The 18,091-nt window shown below is 46.1% G+C and overlaps 1 protein-coding gene across 4 annotated transcripts in view; it reads right to left on the bottom strand.

Annotated features, from left to right (window-relative positions):
* The window catches only part of ppargc1a (peroxisome proliferator-activated receptor gamma, coactivator 1 alpha), a 29,857-nt gene extending 13,416 nt beyond the window's left edge, over positions 1–16,441 (bottom strand). Inside the window, exons 1-5 of one of the 4 annotated variants that reach the window (XM_061282989.1) lie at positions 16,149–16,441; positions 14,254–14,433; positions 3,465–3,659; positions 2,617–2,742; positions 81–1,239 (exon numbers count right to left, since the gene is read on the bottom strand). In XM_061282989.1, the coding sequence (XP_061138973.1) occupies positions 81–1,239; positions 2,617–2,742; positions 3,465–3,659; positions 14,254–14,433; positions 16,149–16,196 (1,708 nt within the window). In that variant the 5' untranslated portion in view covers positions 16,197–16,441. The remainder of the gene's footprint in view (positions 1–80; positions 1,240–2,616; positions 2,743–3,464; positions 3,660–14,253; positions 14,434–16,148) is intronic. The other 3 variants (XM_061282996.1, XM_061283005.1, XM_061283014.1) reach the window with 3 other exon arrangements.
* Positions 16,442–18,091: the final 1,650 nt, after the last annotated feature.

The raw sequence follows: 18,091 nt of genomic DNA, 5'->3' as shown, positions 1-18,091 counted from the left end.
AAACTGGGAAGTGGTTAGAGCAGGAGAAGGAGAAGAAGGAGCAGAGATACGGCCAGTGGGGGGGATGCAGTCATGATTACCTAACAACAGGCGGTCGTCTGGGTGCTCGCTGAGGGCCTGCCTGTGCGGCTGCCCGTGCCCGTGTATGAGGCAGGCAGGGGTGGGCTCTGCAATGCTAGTATCTGGGAAGAGGGGGCTCGGCGGGCCCTGCGAGAGCACCGCGGCGGGGCTGCCCGTGACACGGTCATCATCACAGACACCATCATCATCAGCAGCAGAAGCAGTACGATTATCATGGTCCACATCCTCCCCATAGCCTCCCTGGCTCGGTCCAAAGCCCGCCGCGTCTAGCTTAGCGGGGTTTGCCGCTCGACTTTGCTTGGGAACGTCGGCGCGCTCCTTGGCTTTGCTACGCTCGGAGGTCTTCCCCGCTAATTTGCCGTCAGCGGTTAAGGGGTCGAGAAAGTGCCCTCGGTAGCGAGCGGGTCTCGGTTTGGTGGTGAGCAGCCGACTAAGTAAGGGGTGCCCCGGCTTTGCGTCCCTTTTTCTAATAGTCACTGTGATGTGCGTGCGTTGAGCGCGGTTGGCCCCGCTGCTCTTTTTTCGAGCGGCGCCTACAGCCTCTCGGCAATGCTCACAGCTGTGACTCGCCTCTCGGGGAGGGAGGGAATAAGAATGCATATACCTAATGAACCTAGCGGCGGCCAGGTGGCCCGCATCACCTGGCGGCCTTCCTTCTTCGCTGGCTTTAGGGCGAGCGCGGCCGCAGCTGTAGGTTCTGTGGCCGACAGAGATAGAGGCCCCTTCCGACTCCTCAACCCCGTCATCCTGAGCGCAACGCTGCCACTTCCCAGCCCCACTACATTTGCCTGCAGCCCGGCTCTCACCTCGCTGGTGATGCTGCTGTGCCGGCGGAGGCGGCGGCGGTTGGGGCGGCACGGACGACTTCTTTTTGGAGGCGGCGGTGGACGAAGAACAAGTGGAGGACAGGGAGGAGAAGGAGGAGGTGGACGACGAGGACGGCGAGGAGGAAGAGGAGGAGGAAGCGCCGAGGCCCAGGCTGTTCTTGTCCCTTCCGGGGACGCCGCTCCAGCTGCCTTTGACGTCGTTGGCTTTGGTGTGGAGCAGGATGTCATCGGTGGCTGTTAAGTACTTCAGCAGCTCTGTGCAAGGCCGTCTCAGAGGGCGGTTTTGTTGGCTGGAGACCCCTCTTGATTTGCCATTCCAGGGGTTCTCCGTCTGTTCAAAAAGGGGACAATTTCCAAAATGTTAGGACCAGGTCTTATGAAAATTTGCCAGTGACATTCATTGAAATGACATCAGCCAACTTATTGCCATGTTGAACATGCTAGCTGTGTCAGTCTTAGGTTAGCTTAGCATTTAGCATGGCTTTTATATCTTTCCTTGTCATCTCTTGACAGAAATTTAACTTATTGGCCGCCACGAAGACGATGATTACAGACTTAGGAGCGACTCCAAAATGTGTTTAGGTTCACTAGTAGCTAGCTGAAGCTGGTTGCTAGCTACTAGCTGCTGTAGTGTAAGTAGAAAAGAGCCACGGTTGTTGACGGGAGTTTTTTTCCTTATTGTTTTTTCATTTAGTGGTTGTCTCAGTCGATTCTCAGTTTTTGCTATTCAATGTGTTTTAAAATGCTAACGTGACCTATTTATCTCGATCAGACATCCCATTGAGGCTGCAAACAAGTTTTTGTTTAACAACCCACGAGTTTTACCACACAATATCCACAATCCATTTTATGTTGAACTTCCACTGGAGCGAGTCGCACTGCTTAAGAGACCCGGGAGCACAAAGGCGAGATGGGTCAACTGATTCTAGTTTCCACAACTGCCTTTATAGATACCCACCTTTTCACTTCACTAGCGCGGTGGCCCATCTGAAGCTTGCTAGCAAAAAAAAAAAAAAAAAATCATCCAAGCAATAACTTAAAAAAAACATCTCCGGTAAATTGGGTCATTTGTAAGTCCCGCTGTCTTCTTCAGAACAATGTTTATCGTCAGACGGGGCTGGAAAGAACAACTCGCTGCCTAAGTGACTCGAAGGCGACGGCGGGTGTGAAGTCATCATCTTAATTGCGCGGGCCTCCGAGCGCTCTGCTTGCACGACGCGTCCGCCGGGACCTTTTTTCGTTCGCTGCGCTCCACAAATACATGACTCAAAGGCACGGCGTGAAAATGGAATCCGACACTGTGCAAACAGCGCCCGGCTCCAATATGTGTCTCATCATTTCAAAGTAAGAGCAAATTAAGTCACGTAATGTGTTTGGACACAAAATGACAACCCATACCGAGGAACTTCATTGTGAGCTCGTTCGACGTCGAACATTACCAGATATCTGGAGCCCCATCAATGTTTTTCTTCTGACGGGTCCCTCCATATCAAGGCGGCTAAGTGGCGCGGCTAATGAGAGAACGCCGCCGAAGCCGTGCTTGCAAAGCCCAACAGCAATCAGCCTGTTTTTATTACCACGAACCCTCCCGGGCTAGAAAAGCGGTAGTCTAACATCTTCTAAAGGCGGCGACCAAAACAAGAAAATTGCAAGCACGAGAGCAGAGCGAGGAAGATTAACTAACATAAAAATGAGCGTGCGTGCGTACCTTGACGATAGCAGGTGGCGTTCGGATACGGTGGTTGCTGCTGGCTGCATGGTTCTGTGCCTTGCCACCTGTGTATTGGTTATAGCTGAGCTGGGAGTTTGCGGGCGCCAGAAGGAGCTTCTTCAGCTGGACCCGAGCGACGGCGAGGAAAAGAGAGGGAGGCTGAAGTTAGCACGGATTATGCAAATGGACATTTTCTTTCAATTGCCGCTGATTCTTTTTTTTTTACCCCTCTGAGCAGATGGGGGGGGGGACGCTGGTAAAGTGTTGAAAATAAGTACGTGACATGTTTGTATTCTCTGAGGGGATTGAACAAACACACTGGAAAGCTCATTAGGAAAGTTAAATGAAGTATAAGTTAACATTTTAGCCCTGAAAGCCAAGAGAATTGCCTGTGTGTAAAAATAGCCACACAATGCTAAGAGGGCCGCTTCGCTGCCAAAAGAGACGACTTTGGCAAAAAGACTGAGGTGGTGGTGAAGAGGGGAAAGGGGGGGGCTCGGATTAGCCGAGACCTACCGGGAATAGAAGAGATGAATTTCCCTTTGCCGTTTCTTTCATTCAATGCCCACTCCATTTCCGGCCACACCATTGTTGCTCGTATTTGAATGGAATTAGCACTTAGCAGCCATTATGATTTGCGTTAGCTCATTTGTTCATTTAACTTGATTGGCCGAATTTAAATACGAGGACTGGTAGTGTGAAGACGCAAATAGAGGGCAGGGAACGGTCACATCATCAAAACGACTTGAAGCCCCACGGAAATAATACGAGAGTCACGTTGGGATCCCGAGCCAGCTCTGGCTACAAATGTTTCAAAGCGGCCAGGACAAATGGGGAGGCTTTACCAGGGAAGGCTCCTCGGGCTCCGGGGTGCGAGGCGAGCCGTCGGGGGAGGAGGGACAGCTCTGGTCACTGGCATTGGTCACGTCCCCATCTGCCAGAGCCTCAAACGAAGGCAGACCGTCCTCATCCACCGGGATGCTATCCAGGGTCTCTGTAAGCACTGCCAGCAAGTTGGCCTCATTTTCTTCATCTATCTTCTTAGCAGGCGGGAAAAGAAATAAAAAAAGGGGAGGGGTGGGAGCAGAAGACAGACAGAAACACAGAGAGAAAGGAAAAATAGGACATTTTAGTCTGGAAGTTGTAAATCTTTTCCTCAAAGGAAAGTAAGAGTGGTGGGCGGTTGTATGCAGACTTTTATTGTTAATACTGTTCTTTTTTTTTCTGCTCTTCGGAAGCTGGCAAACAAAATTCTCTCCCCTTTGCAGAGTGAGTTGAGCCTGTCACTCATATTTTAAATACGCAGCTTTACTGGACCAAAATAATATCTTCTCTGAGAAAGCCATTACCAAGGCTGACAAGTAGTAAGTATCTGGGGAAGGCAGCAATGTTTGGGGGCGGGGTTTGTTCAATCTATCGCCAATTTTCAGATGTGAATAATTACTGTCCGCTTACGCAAAAATAAACATGTTATGTTTTAAAAAAAGAAGTTGACAGGACAAAGGATGCTAAAGCATCAAGTTTCCGTCAAATAGTAGAATTTGTTTTTTTTGGGGCATATTATAATAAATATAACTAAAAAATAATATAACTACAATAATTATAAGGATAATAATAATAATAACAATACAAAATAACTAAAAATATCTGAATAATAATCCAAAAATTACTAAAAATATCTAAAATATCTTTCAACTTTCAATCAAATGGGAGTTTACGGCCAACAAAATGGAAGTGCTGTTTACATCTATTTGCAGATGAATAAGTGTTATTATGCTTCCCTTGACAAAATGTCACCGGCCGCCACCGGTTATTTTCATGCCCAGCTTCAAATTAATTTTCATTTCCAGATGACACAGACATCTTAGATGTTCAGTTAGCTCGCTAACAGTGAGGAAAATGTTAATCGGATGCTCAGCGAGTCGATCGTCTCTCTAACAACATGAGCACTCTGTCATTATTAGAAAATGATGAAGGGGACATATTTCACCGAGATAACGCGACGTCGACCGGGGCCGTGCCACACCGGCAAGCAAAATGCCTCGCAGGAAATTGCTCTGTATGAGGTGTCACGCTGTTTAATTACTTGTAAGGAGCTTTAAATCCACCGCGTTGGAACGGTGTGCGACCCTTTTTTTTGGTGCTCTTCAAAACACCTCAGCCCAAACTCACGCGAGAGATTAAAAGTAGGATTATTCTCGCTGATCATCTTTTAATGAGCCACCTGTTTTGGTTTGACACCCGCAAAGCCAAGCCACGTGGAGAAAATGTTCGGGAAGCCAGATGACTCCTTGCTTTTAAATACCAAGCAACAAAAAGGGGCTTAGAAATGATCTAGTCACGTCATGAGTAACTGAAAATGTTTGACCGGGATATTTTATAGTATCAGGGGAGCCAATAACCAACCTGTTTTTCTAATAATCGACATTAGTCAGTGTTTGCGGCAAGAACGAATCCAGTGACCGAACAACCTCAATTAAGACCAAATCCAATCATCAACCGATATTTGTCCGATATTTGGACGAAAACCGACCAAGGGTCACATGAAGTCACATGCTTGAGTGGTCCGGTCACCAACAGATTTGTAATGATTGCTATGCCCCCCAGACAATGTTTAAAAAAGGAAATCATGTGATTGGCTCTTTAATGATTACCATGCAGACATGGATTGTACTTTTACAGGGCCGGAGTCAAAGTCAAACGTGGTAGACAACCTCCCAAAATTTCATTTCAGAGTCCAAGGTAGCATCCTAAAAAAATAAATGCTTCGACACGTCCGGCGGATGCCTACAAAGTCTGCCGGCTAACCCGGTTGCAGTCCACTTATATTGATTACCACCCAGCAGAGTAAATATCGAGGGCAGAAGGAACAAAGAAAGGAAAAAAATAAATAAGTAAACGTCTCGGTGGAAGCCCATCTCGCTTAATGGACCTCGCCGAATTAAAGAGATCTTAACAATCCCGGGCTAATTGTGGGATCACAATATATTAACCCCCGCCGCAATTCTAAAGGGTGCCATTCGGTGGCTGTTTTATTCCAAATGCTTCAATTAGCCATAAAACATGCTGGCAAGTGCTTGGCAGAGTTTCCTCGTCCCCTCCCCTTCCCTTCTTTGCCCCACGTCGGTGCAAAGAAAGCCGCTTGTTCATTATTAGGTGAGGTCCTTTTGTTATCAGGTAGGGCTGTCTTTGAGATTGTCCTTGCCATTAACTATTTTATTGAGTTCCAGACCAAGGCATTGTGTTCCGGGAGATACTATTCACCGGGCTGATAACAGAGAAAGGGAAAAAGGTGAAAGGAGTCGCTTTAAACAAACACTCGCTTCTCAACTGCGGGGCCAAATAGTCAAATTAAATCGGTTAATTGCTTCTTGAGCATTGCAAAGGCTAAAATAATTAAAAAAATATATAAACAGTTTTTTTGGGGGGGAAGCGAGACAATACTTCATTTGTGGTGAAAGGAAGCAAAAAGATGAAGTTCCACCAAAACATCTGCGACAAAGTGGGTCATCTATAGTTAAAGTTTCATTTATCTCGCTTTTGCACCATGACAGTTTAATTGCATTGCTTCATCTAAATCTTTCCCCGCACGGTCACATTTCAGACAAATGGTGTCAGCTTTTTTTGAAAGAAGCTAAATAAATAATGGTGACTAAATCAAGGCGAGTCCACTGGACGCACATATGGCCACCATGACAGAAGGTGGCGGGAAAGGGGAAGGGCACAGCCAGAGACGGATCGCCAAAGACCTCACAGAAATGGAGAGAGGGTGATTACGTCCCGTGTGCAGCCATGCAACCATACCTAAGACCCCCCACCCCCCTTGTGTGCCTGACAGAGTTCCAAACCATAAAACTAAATGTTAAACCTCAATCCGGCCCGGCGCTGCGATTAGCTTTAATAAATAGCGGCCAACTGTCTCTTGTTATCATCAGACGTTACTCCCAATCCAATCATTTGATGCGGTGGTGGCGCTACCGTGACTTTGTAATAATCCATTAGTCCTGCTCGGAATTCACCGCTCGGAGTCTCCTTGTTAAAGCGGGCGAGCTATGCGGAAGAGTTGACATTAGGCGGCAATGCAAGAGGGCGCGGGCTATTTATATGCCAGATGTCCGTCTCTGCTTTAGGAGGCTGTGCGGCTAATACATCAGAGAGGGAAATGCTTTGACCCGTCGATGAAGATGCGTGTGTGCTTCGAAAAGATAAATCTCCCGGGAAGCATTTGACACTGTTAGAACGCTATCAGATGAGCTGATGGGGTGCAAGAGAGGAAAAGTGAGAAGAGATCTATTTGTATATTGGATATACTGGACAAGGACAGGATACGAGCGTGACCGCATCCGATTGAGACGACCACCCTGGGGATGTGAGCGGGAACGGTCTTGTTCCTGCAGATCCAACCCGTATCATGAACGGGAGCTGGCCAGCTAAACTCAAGACTGTCCTAAAGTCGGCAGAAACTAGATGATGATGTCATCGAACCGATGTTTTGGGCCAGAAGCGAGTCACATGACCAGACAAAAAGGAGTTGTCGTGAATATTTGGAACAAGATTGGCTGAGGTGAGTTACAATGAAGACTGACCAACTAATTATGGGCAAGATATGAGTCACATGACTGACCAATACTGGTGATCGATCCCTGCCGCTTCTTGCCGTGACCGTGATGGCTGATATGAATGAGTATTTGGCGGCCACACGCAAAGTCAAAAAGCTTTTCGACAAAACTATGGCCTTACTAAATAAAGCTCCTCCATTTCCTCCAACTCTCCACCATGACTATAAATAGTTTTATATCTCTATAAAAGTCGTTGTAAGCACACCTCGGCGTAACATTGTACCCTAATTGACATCAAAGAAAACGGTTTAATTTCATTGTTAATATTTCCGACATGAACTCCGACAATGAGAACGCCACTGCCACCTACTGTAGTGGAGGTGCAATTACACTTTATTTCAGCACCAAACAACAAACTTTTTAAAAGTACCCGAGTAGGTGACACATGCACATCGTGATGCTAACAAACGTTAAGTGCTACCGTCAATGATACCACCAGATGGCGCCAAAGCGTTTTATTAAACATGTAAATCTGTCAATGAATGAATCCCAAACTGCGCATATGTACGGGGATTGGTTGTCATATTTCTAAACAGAGGACACCACCTTCACGCTACATGTATAAGTGAGTGCCAGTGTGTGTATATGTGTGTGTGTGACCTTCTGAGCCCGGCCAAGCCCATCGATAGTGTTTTGTCGCAGTTACGGCGTCCTCGGAAGGACGCCCATGTGCTGTATCAAACAAATTGTGCACATCGTTGTCACAATCCGCATCGCGCAGGAAGAAGCGCTGCGTGTGTGTGTTGGCAATATCGCAGATGTATGGTAATTGAAATGGCAGAATCTTTTTGGGGGGGGAAATGCAGTCAATTTGACGCGGCGGCGAAAGAAGGTCACCGTATTCAATTTGCGCTGAATGGCGCCGTGACAGGGAAACACCTGAAAGCACACGATCCTATCAAGGCCTCACAGGCGCCGCCACTTACCCACTGGCTAAAAGCTATTTGCTGATTACCAAATAAACGTATTATCTTTTACCTTGACTTCTGTGTGTGTGGGTACGAGGAAGCAGGTAGAGGCGGAGTCTTTTCTCCTGGTCGTGACTTTGCAAGCGCGCTATCTCAGCTGTCCCCGCCCCCTCCCCTGCAGTTGTCGCGTACTTTCAAGTGCCATATGGGCTCGTCAAAGAGAGAGGACTTCACAAGGCTTTTGCGTCCCTCTTTACAAGTAAAGAGAACAAAGCTGGTACAAGGTTCATCTTTGTCGAACATCAATGGCACACATATGGATGGGAGCGTTGTGGGAGTGTGTTTGATGGGGCTCCTCCGCACCAAACTCACCTCCCCGACCCACATCGTTCCCGTTTGGTTTGTTACGCGGGTCAGTTTGACCTGCCGGAAGTAAAGATGCTAATTTGAAAGAACCGAGTTTACATTTAAAGTGAAAAGCCAGTTTGTCTCTGTGGAGGAGGAATTAGCATATCTACATCGCAGTTCAGCAGTTCAGGGTTGGAGTCTCGGCTGTGCACTTTGTGTGATCTCCCTGAGCTTGCATGAGTTGTCCACGGGAACTGTGGCGACCTCCCATATTCCCAAAATGCACACCTTGGGTCAAATTGAAGAAATTGGATTGTGGGTAAACATCCACAATTACTGTCAATTCGCTGTTTTGTTTTTAATTGAGGATTATCACCTTTGACTCAGAATTTGGTGATTAATTAGACTTTTGTTTTGCAGAAAAGAACCTTGGGCACAAAGTTTCATTTCTTTTAAAATCATGTCACGAAGATCCAAATCCTTTTTGAGGTCTCCTGATTGGACAGCCAACTGAGTCATTCAGCTTCCGAGCTACTTGTGCAAATGCTCGGAAATAAGCCGCAACGCTAACATCAGTGTGACAAAGACCCAACAAACATTTGTTGCCTTTGTCAACTTTCTGCAGAATCTGATTGATGGATTCAAGATATTGACAAGCCACTTGTCTGCCCTGGTGACAGCAGAGTAATGATTCCCAAACTTAAAGGCGGAATCTACAAAGTAGGGAAGACTATGAAATAATTCCATAGTTGCAGTCCAGTATTAAATAATACATTTGTCATCATGTGGCATCATGGCAACGTGTGCGAGTCTGGGGGAGGGTTGGATTATTGGCTTAGTGTTTTGGCCAGGTTAACGTGAAACAGCCCTGAAAGGCTCTTAGCCGAGATTACCCCATTGGCTAAAAATAGCCGTCAGCGCCTGATGCACGCCGGCGCCAAAAGACCACTATCTGACATGCGTGCGCTACGTTTCAATTACACACCTGTAGACGGCGTTGGCGGGGATGCACTTGGGGGTTTGGGATCAGCTGGGGGAGGCTGACCCTAGCGTGCTGCAAACAGCAGCGGCGGTTTATCACTGGGACAGATGCAAAAGGATGCTCCTTCCTTCCTTCCTTCCTTTGCTCTCGTTCCCAAACGTTCCCAGAAGGGACTATTGTTTGGGAATCCGACCGACCGCCTTCCCCCTTCTCCCGCTTGGTCTTTCCAGAAGAAACAAATTCTCCGCCTCGGGAGCCAAAGGAGGCGGGGAGTTTTGTGGCGGCGGCAAGACGCCCGAGCGGCCGTCTTCTCTACCGATCGCCCGAGCGTCGATGCGATAACAGTGGATATGAGGAAGGGGTGGTGCCTTGTGGTGACTGTGGTAATTCATACAGCCCTTTGCTGGAGCGCCCAACCGGTGTGGGCGGTGTTTTTTCAAATGTCAGCATAAATTTGCAAAATCAAAGCGCTCAGCAGGGTGCAGGAACAGGAACAATAAGCCTGCCCTGAGTGTGTGCGTTTGCGAGTGTGTTTCCACTGACAAGTGTGTGCTAATCTACTGCTGATTGTTCAAACTCTTCAATCCAATACTACCGTTAGGTTTGTTTCTCAGGAAGTGCAATCAGGTTGGAGGGTCAGAATGTTTGAGCGTCTAAAAATGGCAGCAGTGAAAATAATCCTAATTAACATTTATTAAAACAATCAGGTAAAGAAGTTTCACACTGGAGAACAACTGCTGTTGTCTAATCGTATTTCCTTAACCTCTTCATGTGCCAGTTCCATAAAAATCAAAATAATCCAAAAGTGGTAAAAATATATATAATAATTCCGAACACACAAAATACATTTCCCACTAAGAAATAAAAATAAGGTTTTTATTTTTTAGTGGGAAACGTATTTTGTGTGTTGAGAATTATTATATATTAATAGGGATTTTTTTATTCTTGTTAAAATGGCCCAATTTTAAGATAAGGAAATGCAATAAATGCCAAATGCAATAAAAATAAAATAAAAAAATTATTTTTATTGCATTTCCTTATCTTAAAATTGGGCCATTTTAACAAGAATAAAAAAATCCCTATTAATATTGTCAATTAAACTTGTTTCTATTTAAAGGGGGTCAAATTGAGTATGAGCTTATTTTTAACGAGAGAAATTGGCCTAAAGCAGCTGGGCAAAGGCCATCAGAGGGCACGCGTGAGCAAGAGCTCGGCGACGCATGATGGCATGCTCGCAGAATGTCCATGCACACTATCTTCGTAAGACTCTAAAGCCTTGGCATTTCATTTTACTAGCTGCAAAGCCCACAACCTTTTACTTGCAATCCTTGGGCTTTGATTCAGTTTGGCACCAGCCCAAACCTTCTCCTTCTCTACCCATCTGTCCTCATGTCTGTCTGGCCTCCGACGTGGACAAATGCGCTCGGACGTTTGGCGATGACACGAACGGGCGCGGGCACGGACTACCAGGCAACTGTGCGAGTGACTCACGAGAAAATAGAACCAATGAAATATTTTTGTGGTTTGAATCACTACTCTGTATTGAATATAAAACATGTGTTGCCTGTCCGGCAGTTTCCACCTGTTGACAACACACGACGACAGTTTAGCTTTGGGATGATTTGTATTCGTCCAAGTAATAATACTGGATTAAATAATTGGTTGATTGAGGAGTCTCCATATATTATTCATCAAGGCTCTTTTTTTTTTTTTGCAAGGCAATTTAGCCAATCAATTAATTATTTTGAGGAGCAACTTTCTAATTTTGTGCAGCATTTTTTGGGGGGAGGGGAGCATCTTAATCCTACCGACCCAAAGAAATGCTTTTATTAAACAGTAGAATTATAACTAACATCTAATGGATGAACGGTTGTTTGAAAATTTAAAACTATGAGTTTTACTTTTGTGAATTCACATTGCGTATAACAGCAAATTTCATTTTCCTGTCTGTAAGCAAAGCTAAACTAAGTTAAAAAAATTCTTTTATTTCTGTTTCAGTTTAGCTTTTCGCTATTTAATAGTAAAGTTGGATATTCGGCGTTTAACTGCCACTCAAAGCCAGATGTCTGTGAAAAGTGTCATCGATCAGCCAAGCACTTAATCGTGGAGTTCGACGCGCTAGCCGTGTCATTTTTAGGTTAGCTTACCATTTAGCATGGCTTCTTTGTCTTTTCTAGTCATTCTTTCGTTCATGTCATCCGAAATGTAATTTATTGACCGCCATGCAGGCAACAGTTACCGACTTAGGTGGGACTCCACAACATGTTTACGTTAGAAGCTAGCCGAAGCTGTTGCTAGCTAGCTGCTTCTGCGTTAATTAGAAAAGAAGCTTTTTTACAACCACTTCGATGGCTCTTCCTTTTCTACTTTTTTTGTGGGTTCTCTTTGTTTTGGCTATTTAATAAGTATTAATGATGTGCAAATAATCCATTTTGGCTGATGCGAAACAACTTATTTCGAGCCTGTCATTGCCCTCGGGCCGCTCTGCCACCTCCCGTTGACCGCCAGCCATGTAATCCGAGCAGGGTTCTGACTCGTTGGGTCAACACTTCCATGCCGTTATCTTTGGCAGTACATCAGGAAATTATTAGAGCTAGCGCCCCCTTAATAACTGCGGCCTGAAATAGAGCGCCCACGTTGAGACTTTTCAAGAGGTGTCGACTACGAGCAAAGAAAGTTTCGCAGGTGTGTGTGGGGGGGCGGCTGAACGGGAACGGTCAGTAACGGCGCTAAAGGCCAGCCAGGGGACATCTCATGATCCCAGCCAGCCACATGTTGCTACATAAAAGATGCGTCCTATCCCAAACAAAACCCTGCAACGTCTCATTTTTCTCATTTTGATGTTTTGTCAAGCAATCCGTGACATCGTTAAAATGCCTTCAAAAGTGGCAGCCATGTTGGTCAGGGGAAGACTGAAAGTGGCTCCAAGATGACAATCAGGATTTTCTTATGCTGATGCTCCAGGAGGCTAATTAGGAAATACATCAGCAGCGCGCCCGCCATCACCCAAAGCCCGAGCACTCTCCCTCCCCCCCCCCCGGCGACGCTCTAATCCTTGCCAAGAGGCAAACTTTCCCCTGTCAGATTAAAAGGGATTAGCCGGGTCGTGCTACATGAGGAACTGGCCACTTCTAATGGTGATTTGAAACTTTCCAAAGATGGAGCGAGGGGGGTTATAAAGTGTACCCCCTCTCAGCCCCTACCCCTTGCTTCTTCACGGCTTCGAGATTTGCCGAGCTTTCACTCAGCGCGACACAATAGCTGGCGGCGTGCATCGGCACGACTGGGCAATATTCATGCCTGACACGTGCGCGGGGGGACACACGTGAGCAGGCCGCATGTCGGACCACCGCAAAGCGGGGTACCGTGAAAGCCCATTTCGGACCAATCATAGCGCATTATATTCATTTACCCAGCACGACTAATTATTGGACTCCCAGGTGGGAGGAAAAACCGCAACTTGAAGAGATATAGAAGTCTGTGACAAACCACAGGAAAGTAAAGATTCAGTAAGGGATGTTTTTTTTTAAGATGAGACACAATCATCAGGAAGAGCTAAATGGGGAAAGACTTTCCAAGAGCTAAAAAAAAAAAAGGTTTGACTGCTTGACATGGAGGTTATGAGTGAACGCTGAAAGAGTAAAGTGGATATTAGCTTAAATATTTCTTTTTTCTTGGATATTGTCATGAAAATTCACAATTCTACCACTAACAAAAAAAAAAACCCAGAACTTTTTGTTTATATCCTGTTTTGCGGATTTACAAGGAAATATCAAATGTCGAAAGTGCTGGCATAATGTTGCTGAGCTCCCTCTACTGGCCAGGAGTTGAATCAATTCAGACAATTTATTGAATGAATATTGAATTACATCAAGATTTTTAGCCACCCGTGTAAAAGTGCTAAAAAACAAATTTCCTTCATAATCAAAGATCCCCAAACTTTAAAATGGCACCACCTGAGACTTTCCAATATATAAATTGTGTTATGATACAAATTCAACTTTAAAAGCTGATCATTTTGACCCGCAACATGTCAGCAAAGTTGAAGGCTATTTTTTGAAACTGGACTTGCATTGTTCTTTACACTGACACTTGTCGGTATTTTTAACCGTATCGCTCGGCTTGACGGCAGACAGCCACGCCAGCTACCACTTAGACTCCATTTGTGTGTGTGTGTCCTCAGAGGCGAGGCGCACACACACAAACAGTTTCTAGCGGTAGTCAACGAGGTTAAAGACGGAAAGAATTTCGCCTGTTATCAAGAGCAGCGAGCACACACACACGGCAGCAGAAAACGTGAGCGCGTGACACGACGCCGCTTTCGCCCCCTAGAGGCCAAACCGCCGCGTCCAATGCCGGCCTGTCTATCTACGGCGGCGATAAGGGCCCCTAATGAAGACTGCGAGACTGACGGTTTTATAGGCCGGACTGGATCATCGACCTTGTTGGCAGTCTCGCGGGGTGACGAGAAAAAAAAAAGGAACACCGCGAGGGTGATAGGGGGAAGATTAAAGTTTTACAAGGCTTTTGAGAAGCCTTTCTTTACGACGTGTCCAGAGTTTGCTTTCAGATGTGAGCCGCATTAGTAAGTTGAAACTGAAATAAACACTTTTGATAAGGAGGCCCACCACTGTCAGGCCCCAAATAAGGGGACAAAGGTCCCGCCGGGGCTTATCAAGCTTCACGTTATCTCCCCTGCATGCCTGCACTGTTTTTTTTTTTTCAGCACCCGACATCATTCTCGCAAAAAAAAAATAAAGATGCAGCCGTGACTTACCTCGAAAAGATTGGACGCCTCGTTGCCATACTGCGCAGAAATGATCTCCGATTGGTCGCTGTACCACTTGAGGCCGCCCAGGAAGCCGTCGGCGTCGAGGTCGCTGACGTCCAGCTCCGAGAGGTCGAGTTCGGGGAGATCGGGACAGAGGGGCTGGTCTTCGCCAACCAAGGCAGCGCACTGTAGGAGGGGGGGGGGGGGGGGGGGGACACACACGGTCAGTACAAGCGGCATAGAGCTGACGGGCGCGTCGTTCGATTCCCCCCGACCTGCAAAGCGCGGTCGCCCTGCTTGCGATTGGCGCGCACGCCCGCTGACATTTTATGTAATCTCCACGACTTGTCGTGTACTTTACGGAGCAGCTGCCTGCACCACCACCGCCGCCCAACTGTAACAGGACAGAAGGGGGACTGGTGGTGGGGGGGGGGGGGCAGTTGGGGGAAGGGGTCGAACGAGGATCTGGGTGTTGTGAAAACAAACAGAGAGAGAGAGTGAACGAAAGAGAAGCAAAGAGCCTGATGGAAAGGGGTTGGGCTAATTTGCACGTCTCAGCTGATTTTTTTTTTTTTTTTTTTGCAGGGACATTGTGAATGCAACTGGAAGAGGGTTGTTGAGATGCGCCCGCCAAGGATGGACAATTGCTGGCTTTTTTTTTTTTTTTGCATCAACAGACAAATTTGATTGCAAAATGCCCGTGCAAACTTCCAAGTCACGCAACAACCCTCCTCGTCTAACGGCAACTGGCCGCACATGTCAGAAAGGTGGATATCCCCCGAGGGGGGTGTTTCGGCCCCGCCTGAACAAAAGGGACGTGAGGTTGGGCTCAGGTCAAAAAAGACGTGTCGTCTCTTGTGCCGAGGAGGCAAAGTGAGGAGCGCCAAGACACCGGTGTCACCGTTCATCTGCCCCCCCCCCCCCCCACACACACACACGAATACACAATGACTTCAAGACTTGTGATGAGACAGCTGGGTTGTGTTGCACACGCAAGTGGGGGGGGGGGGGGGGGGGGGAGATGATCCAGCCTGACAAGGCACGGCAGCCAAAGACTGCAAACGTTCTGCAAAGCAGAGGTTGCGCTTATAGGCTGCCCAATTATCTTATGGACTTGCCGCTCGGGTGCAAAGTGATGGACTCGCGCCTACACAGACAAGACAAACGGTGATTTACGCACATAGAAGACGAGCGAGCGGGGAGCATTGAGAAGAAGCTCCTGCAGCCCGCAGCCTTATTCCTTCCGCTGCAAATATTTATAGCGTGTGCGCATATTTTGGACACAATCTGAAGCACTGCGGAGAATTTTCCACAAGCAGGGGGAAATAATCCGCACCTCCGGGCAGAGCATCACGGCGCAGATTAAAAGGGCTGGCAGGTGCGAAGACGACAAAAAAAGTCGAATGGTGTGCTAATGTGCTCATGTGGCTGATTAAAGATCGAATGCCAAACAGTCGTCCCCCTTTTCAAGTGCGCAACCTTTGCTCCCTTTGCAAAATAACGCGCACGGACGCTGGCCACCAAGGGACTCCGTGCGTAAAACGACACGCACGCGCGACCTCACACGCACACACACATTGTGACGCCGAGAAACCTTCTCCGGTACATGAACGCACCACGGGAGCGATACATCCGATAAAAAGAGTTAAAAGGTCCTTTTTTTTTTTGCAAAAACTACACCAGGAATTGCGATGGAGGGGAAAACATTCCGCTTGTTTAACAGTTGCCAAATAGTCCCGCGTTGTGCATCCTCAACTGGCTCCACATTACGCGTTACGCATCGGGAAGAGAGGACTCCGCAGCCACTAAAAAGCTCCGTCGCTCCAGGAAATAATATCAAAGCAGTCCATAAGGATAGATCGATTCATTTGGTTTTTTGATTTTGTTTTTTTTGAGCTCACCTCTAATTCTCTCCACACCGAGTCCTGGTTACACCTGTCCCACGCCATCCAGCCACTGAATGACGGCTCCGTGGAAAAAAAATAAAAATAAACAAAGCCCAAATATAATCGTCAAAAAAGCGTCGGTAAAGGGGCTGAAAAGAAAAAAAAAGGGAAAACAAATCAAGTAAAAAAGAAATCCACGCACGCTTCCCACTCGCTTGCACACAGGCAACTGCCGCCCCTCGCCGAGAATGAACCGAGGGCACCTGTCTTACAACTGCTTTCCATCACATGACAAAGCTATTAAAAGTAGGCAGGGAGTGACTCCGCGTCCACGCTACTCGCCAGTGACGCGCGCGGCGGGGGCGTGGCCTGCCTGCAGCTTCTTTGCTTCGACGTATTACATGTTCACTTTGAACATTTTCAAGCATTCCTATTGGCTCGCTCAACAAATCGAGCCAAACGCTGCTCGCAAAAAGCAAGTCAATTAAGTGGAACTGCACAGCGCAAAAGGAAAGTGTATTAGAAAATGAATATTTACTAACAAAACTAAAAAAAAAGATTTCTGACACCTACCAAATGTTTCACGACGTACATTGTGAGCATTTGCTGTAAAAATTCATCATATTTTTTATTTAGTGCTCAGCATCAAAGAGCAAAATATATATGACATCACTTTCACACGAAATCTTTTTTTTTTTTGCCCATACGTGACATCTCTTGCAAATGTTGAATAATTGTGTCTAATCTGGTTAGCTAACAATGAAACAAGCCAAACTTTCAGTGTCATGGCCAAAATGTCAGGAAGTCAAAGAAATTGTTTTACTATAATCCTGCGAGTTGAATCCAGAAAAAAATGTTGCACATATTGTTTCAAAACCTTTGACGTAAAGCCACACATGTGCATATTGTTTCAATACCTTTGACGTAAACCCACACATACACACACATGTATGTATATACACACACACACTCACACGCACACACACGCACACATGCACACAAACTGGATACATTGTTTTGTGTTCAAAATGATTTTTTCAGCAGCCTTTGTGCAACATTGAACTGAAAATGTGTTCGAGTCCATGAGCAAAATCATTATCACAGAAATTAGTTAACATAAAACCTACAAATGTAAAAACGAACAGAATTTCTGTCCAAAGTATTTCTTCATTTTCATCATTTTTCTTACATTAAACATTCCTTAAACATGGGTTGTGTTCGTTACTGACAGAATGAAAACATTTGTTGACGTTGGCTAGCAAAAAAGAAAAAAGTATCCACTTCCAAAATAAAACAAAAGCTAGCTAACAAAGCCCACCTAGTATCTCGAATTGGAAACGGTAGTCCTCACACTCCCCTACAAGTAAAAGGATAAAACATTTGTCTGAAATTAGAGTTTTGGATTTCCTGCCGGATCAGATTCCTCGCAGACTGACTTGATATGCGCCTGCTTTGTAATGCAACGTTTCTTGGGCCATTCGAAGGCAGTAAAAGGACAGCTGGCAGTATCAAGTGTGTATACAGTGTCAACACAACGTGTATAGGCAACATGAGCTGACTTAAATCAAAACAAGAGCCTTGTGGATACATTCAACAAAGAGGCTTTTTACACAAAAACGTGCATTTCTTTACTCTAATCCAACCAGTTAGTTAGCTATGTGTCAAACTCGCCCCTATTTCCACGTTAATAAGCTTATTAAGGAACGATTATGTGGTCATTTGATCTTCAAATAACGTTTCTTGGCTGTCGCCATGGTAAACAAAGATTATCTACTTAAGTGAGCTAAATTACTGGTGGACTAACCTGGAACATTTCTTATATTAGCATTAGCATCGCTAGTGTTACTGACCATAACGGAAAATTTCTGGTGTATTCCACAGGCGGGTTTCGGCGAACTTTTGGACAAACTACTTTTAAAATCGATAGCTTGAACGACGAATACAATGTGCCTGCAACA

This window comes from Syngnathus typhle, linkage group LG1, assembly GCF_033458585.1.
Source record: "Syngnathus typhle isolate RoL2023-S1 ecotype Sweden linkage group LG1, RoL_Styp_1.0, whole genome shotgun sequence".
Taxonomy (NCBI): Eukaryota; Metazoa; Chordata; class Actinopteri; order Syngnathiformes; family Syngnathidae; genus Syngnathus; species Syngnathus typhle.
This window is presented reverse-complemented; position numbering and strand designations above follow the sequence as displayed.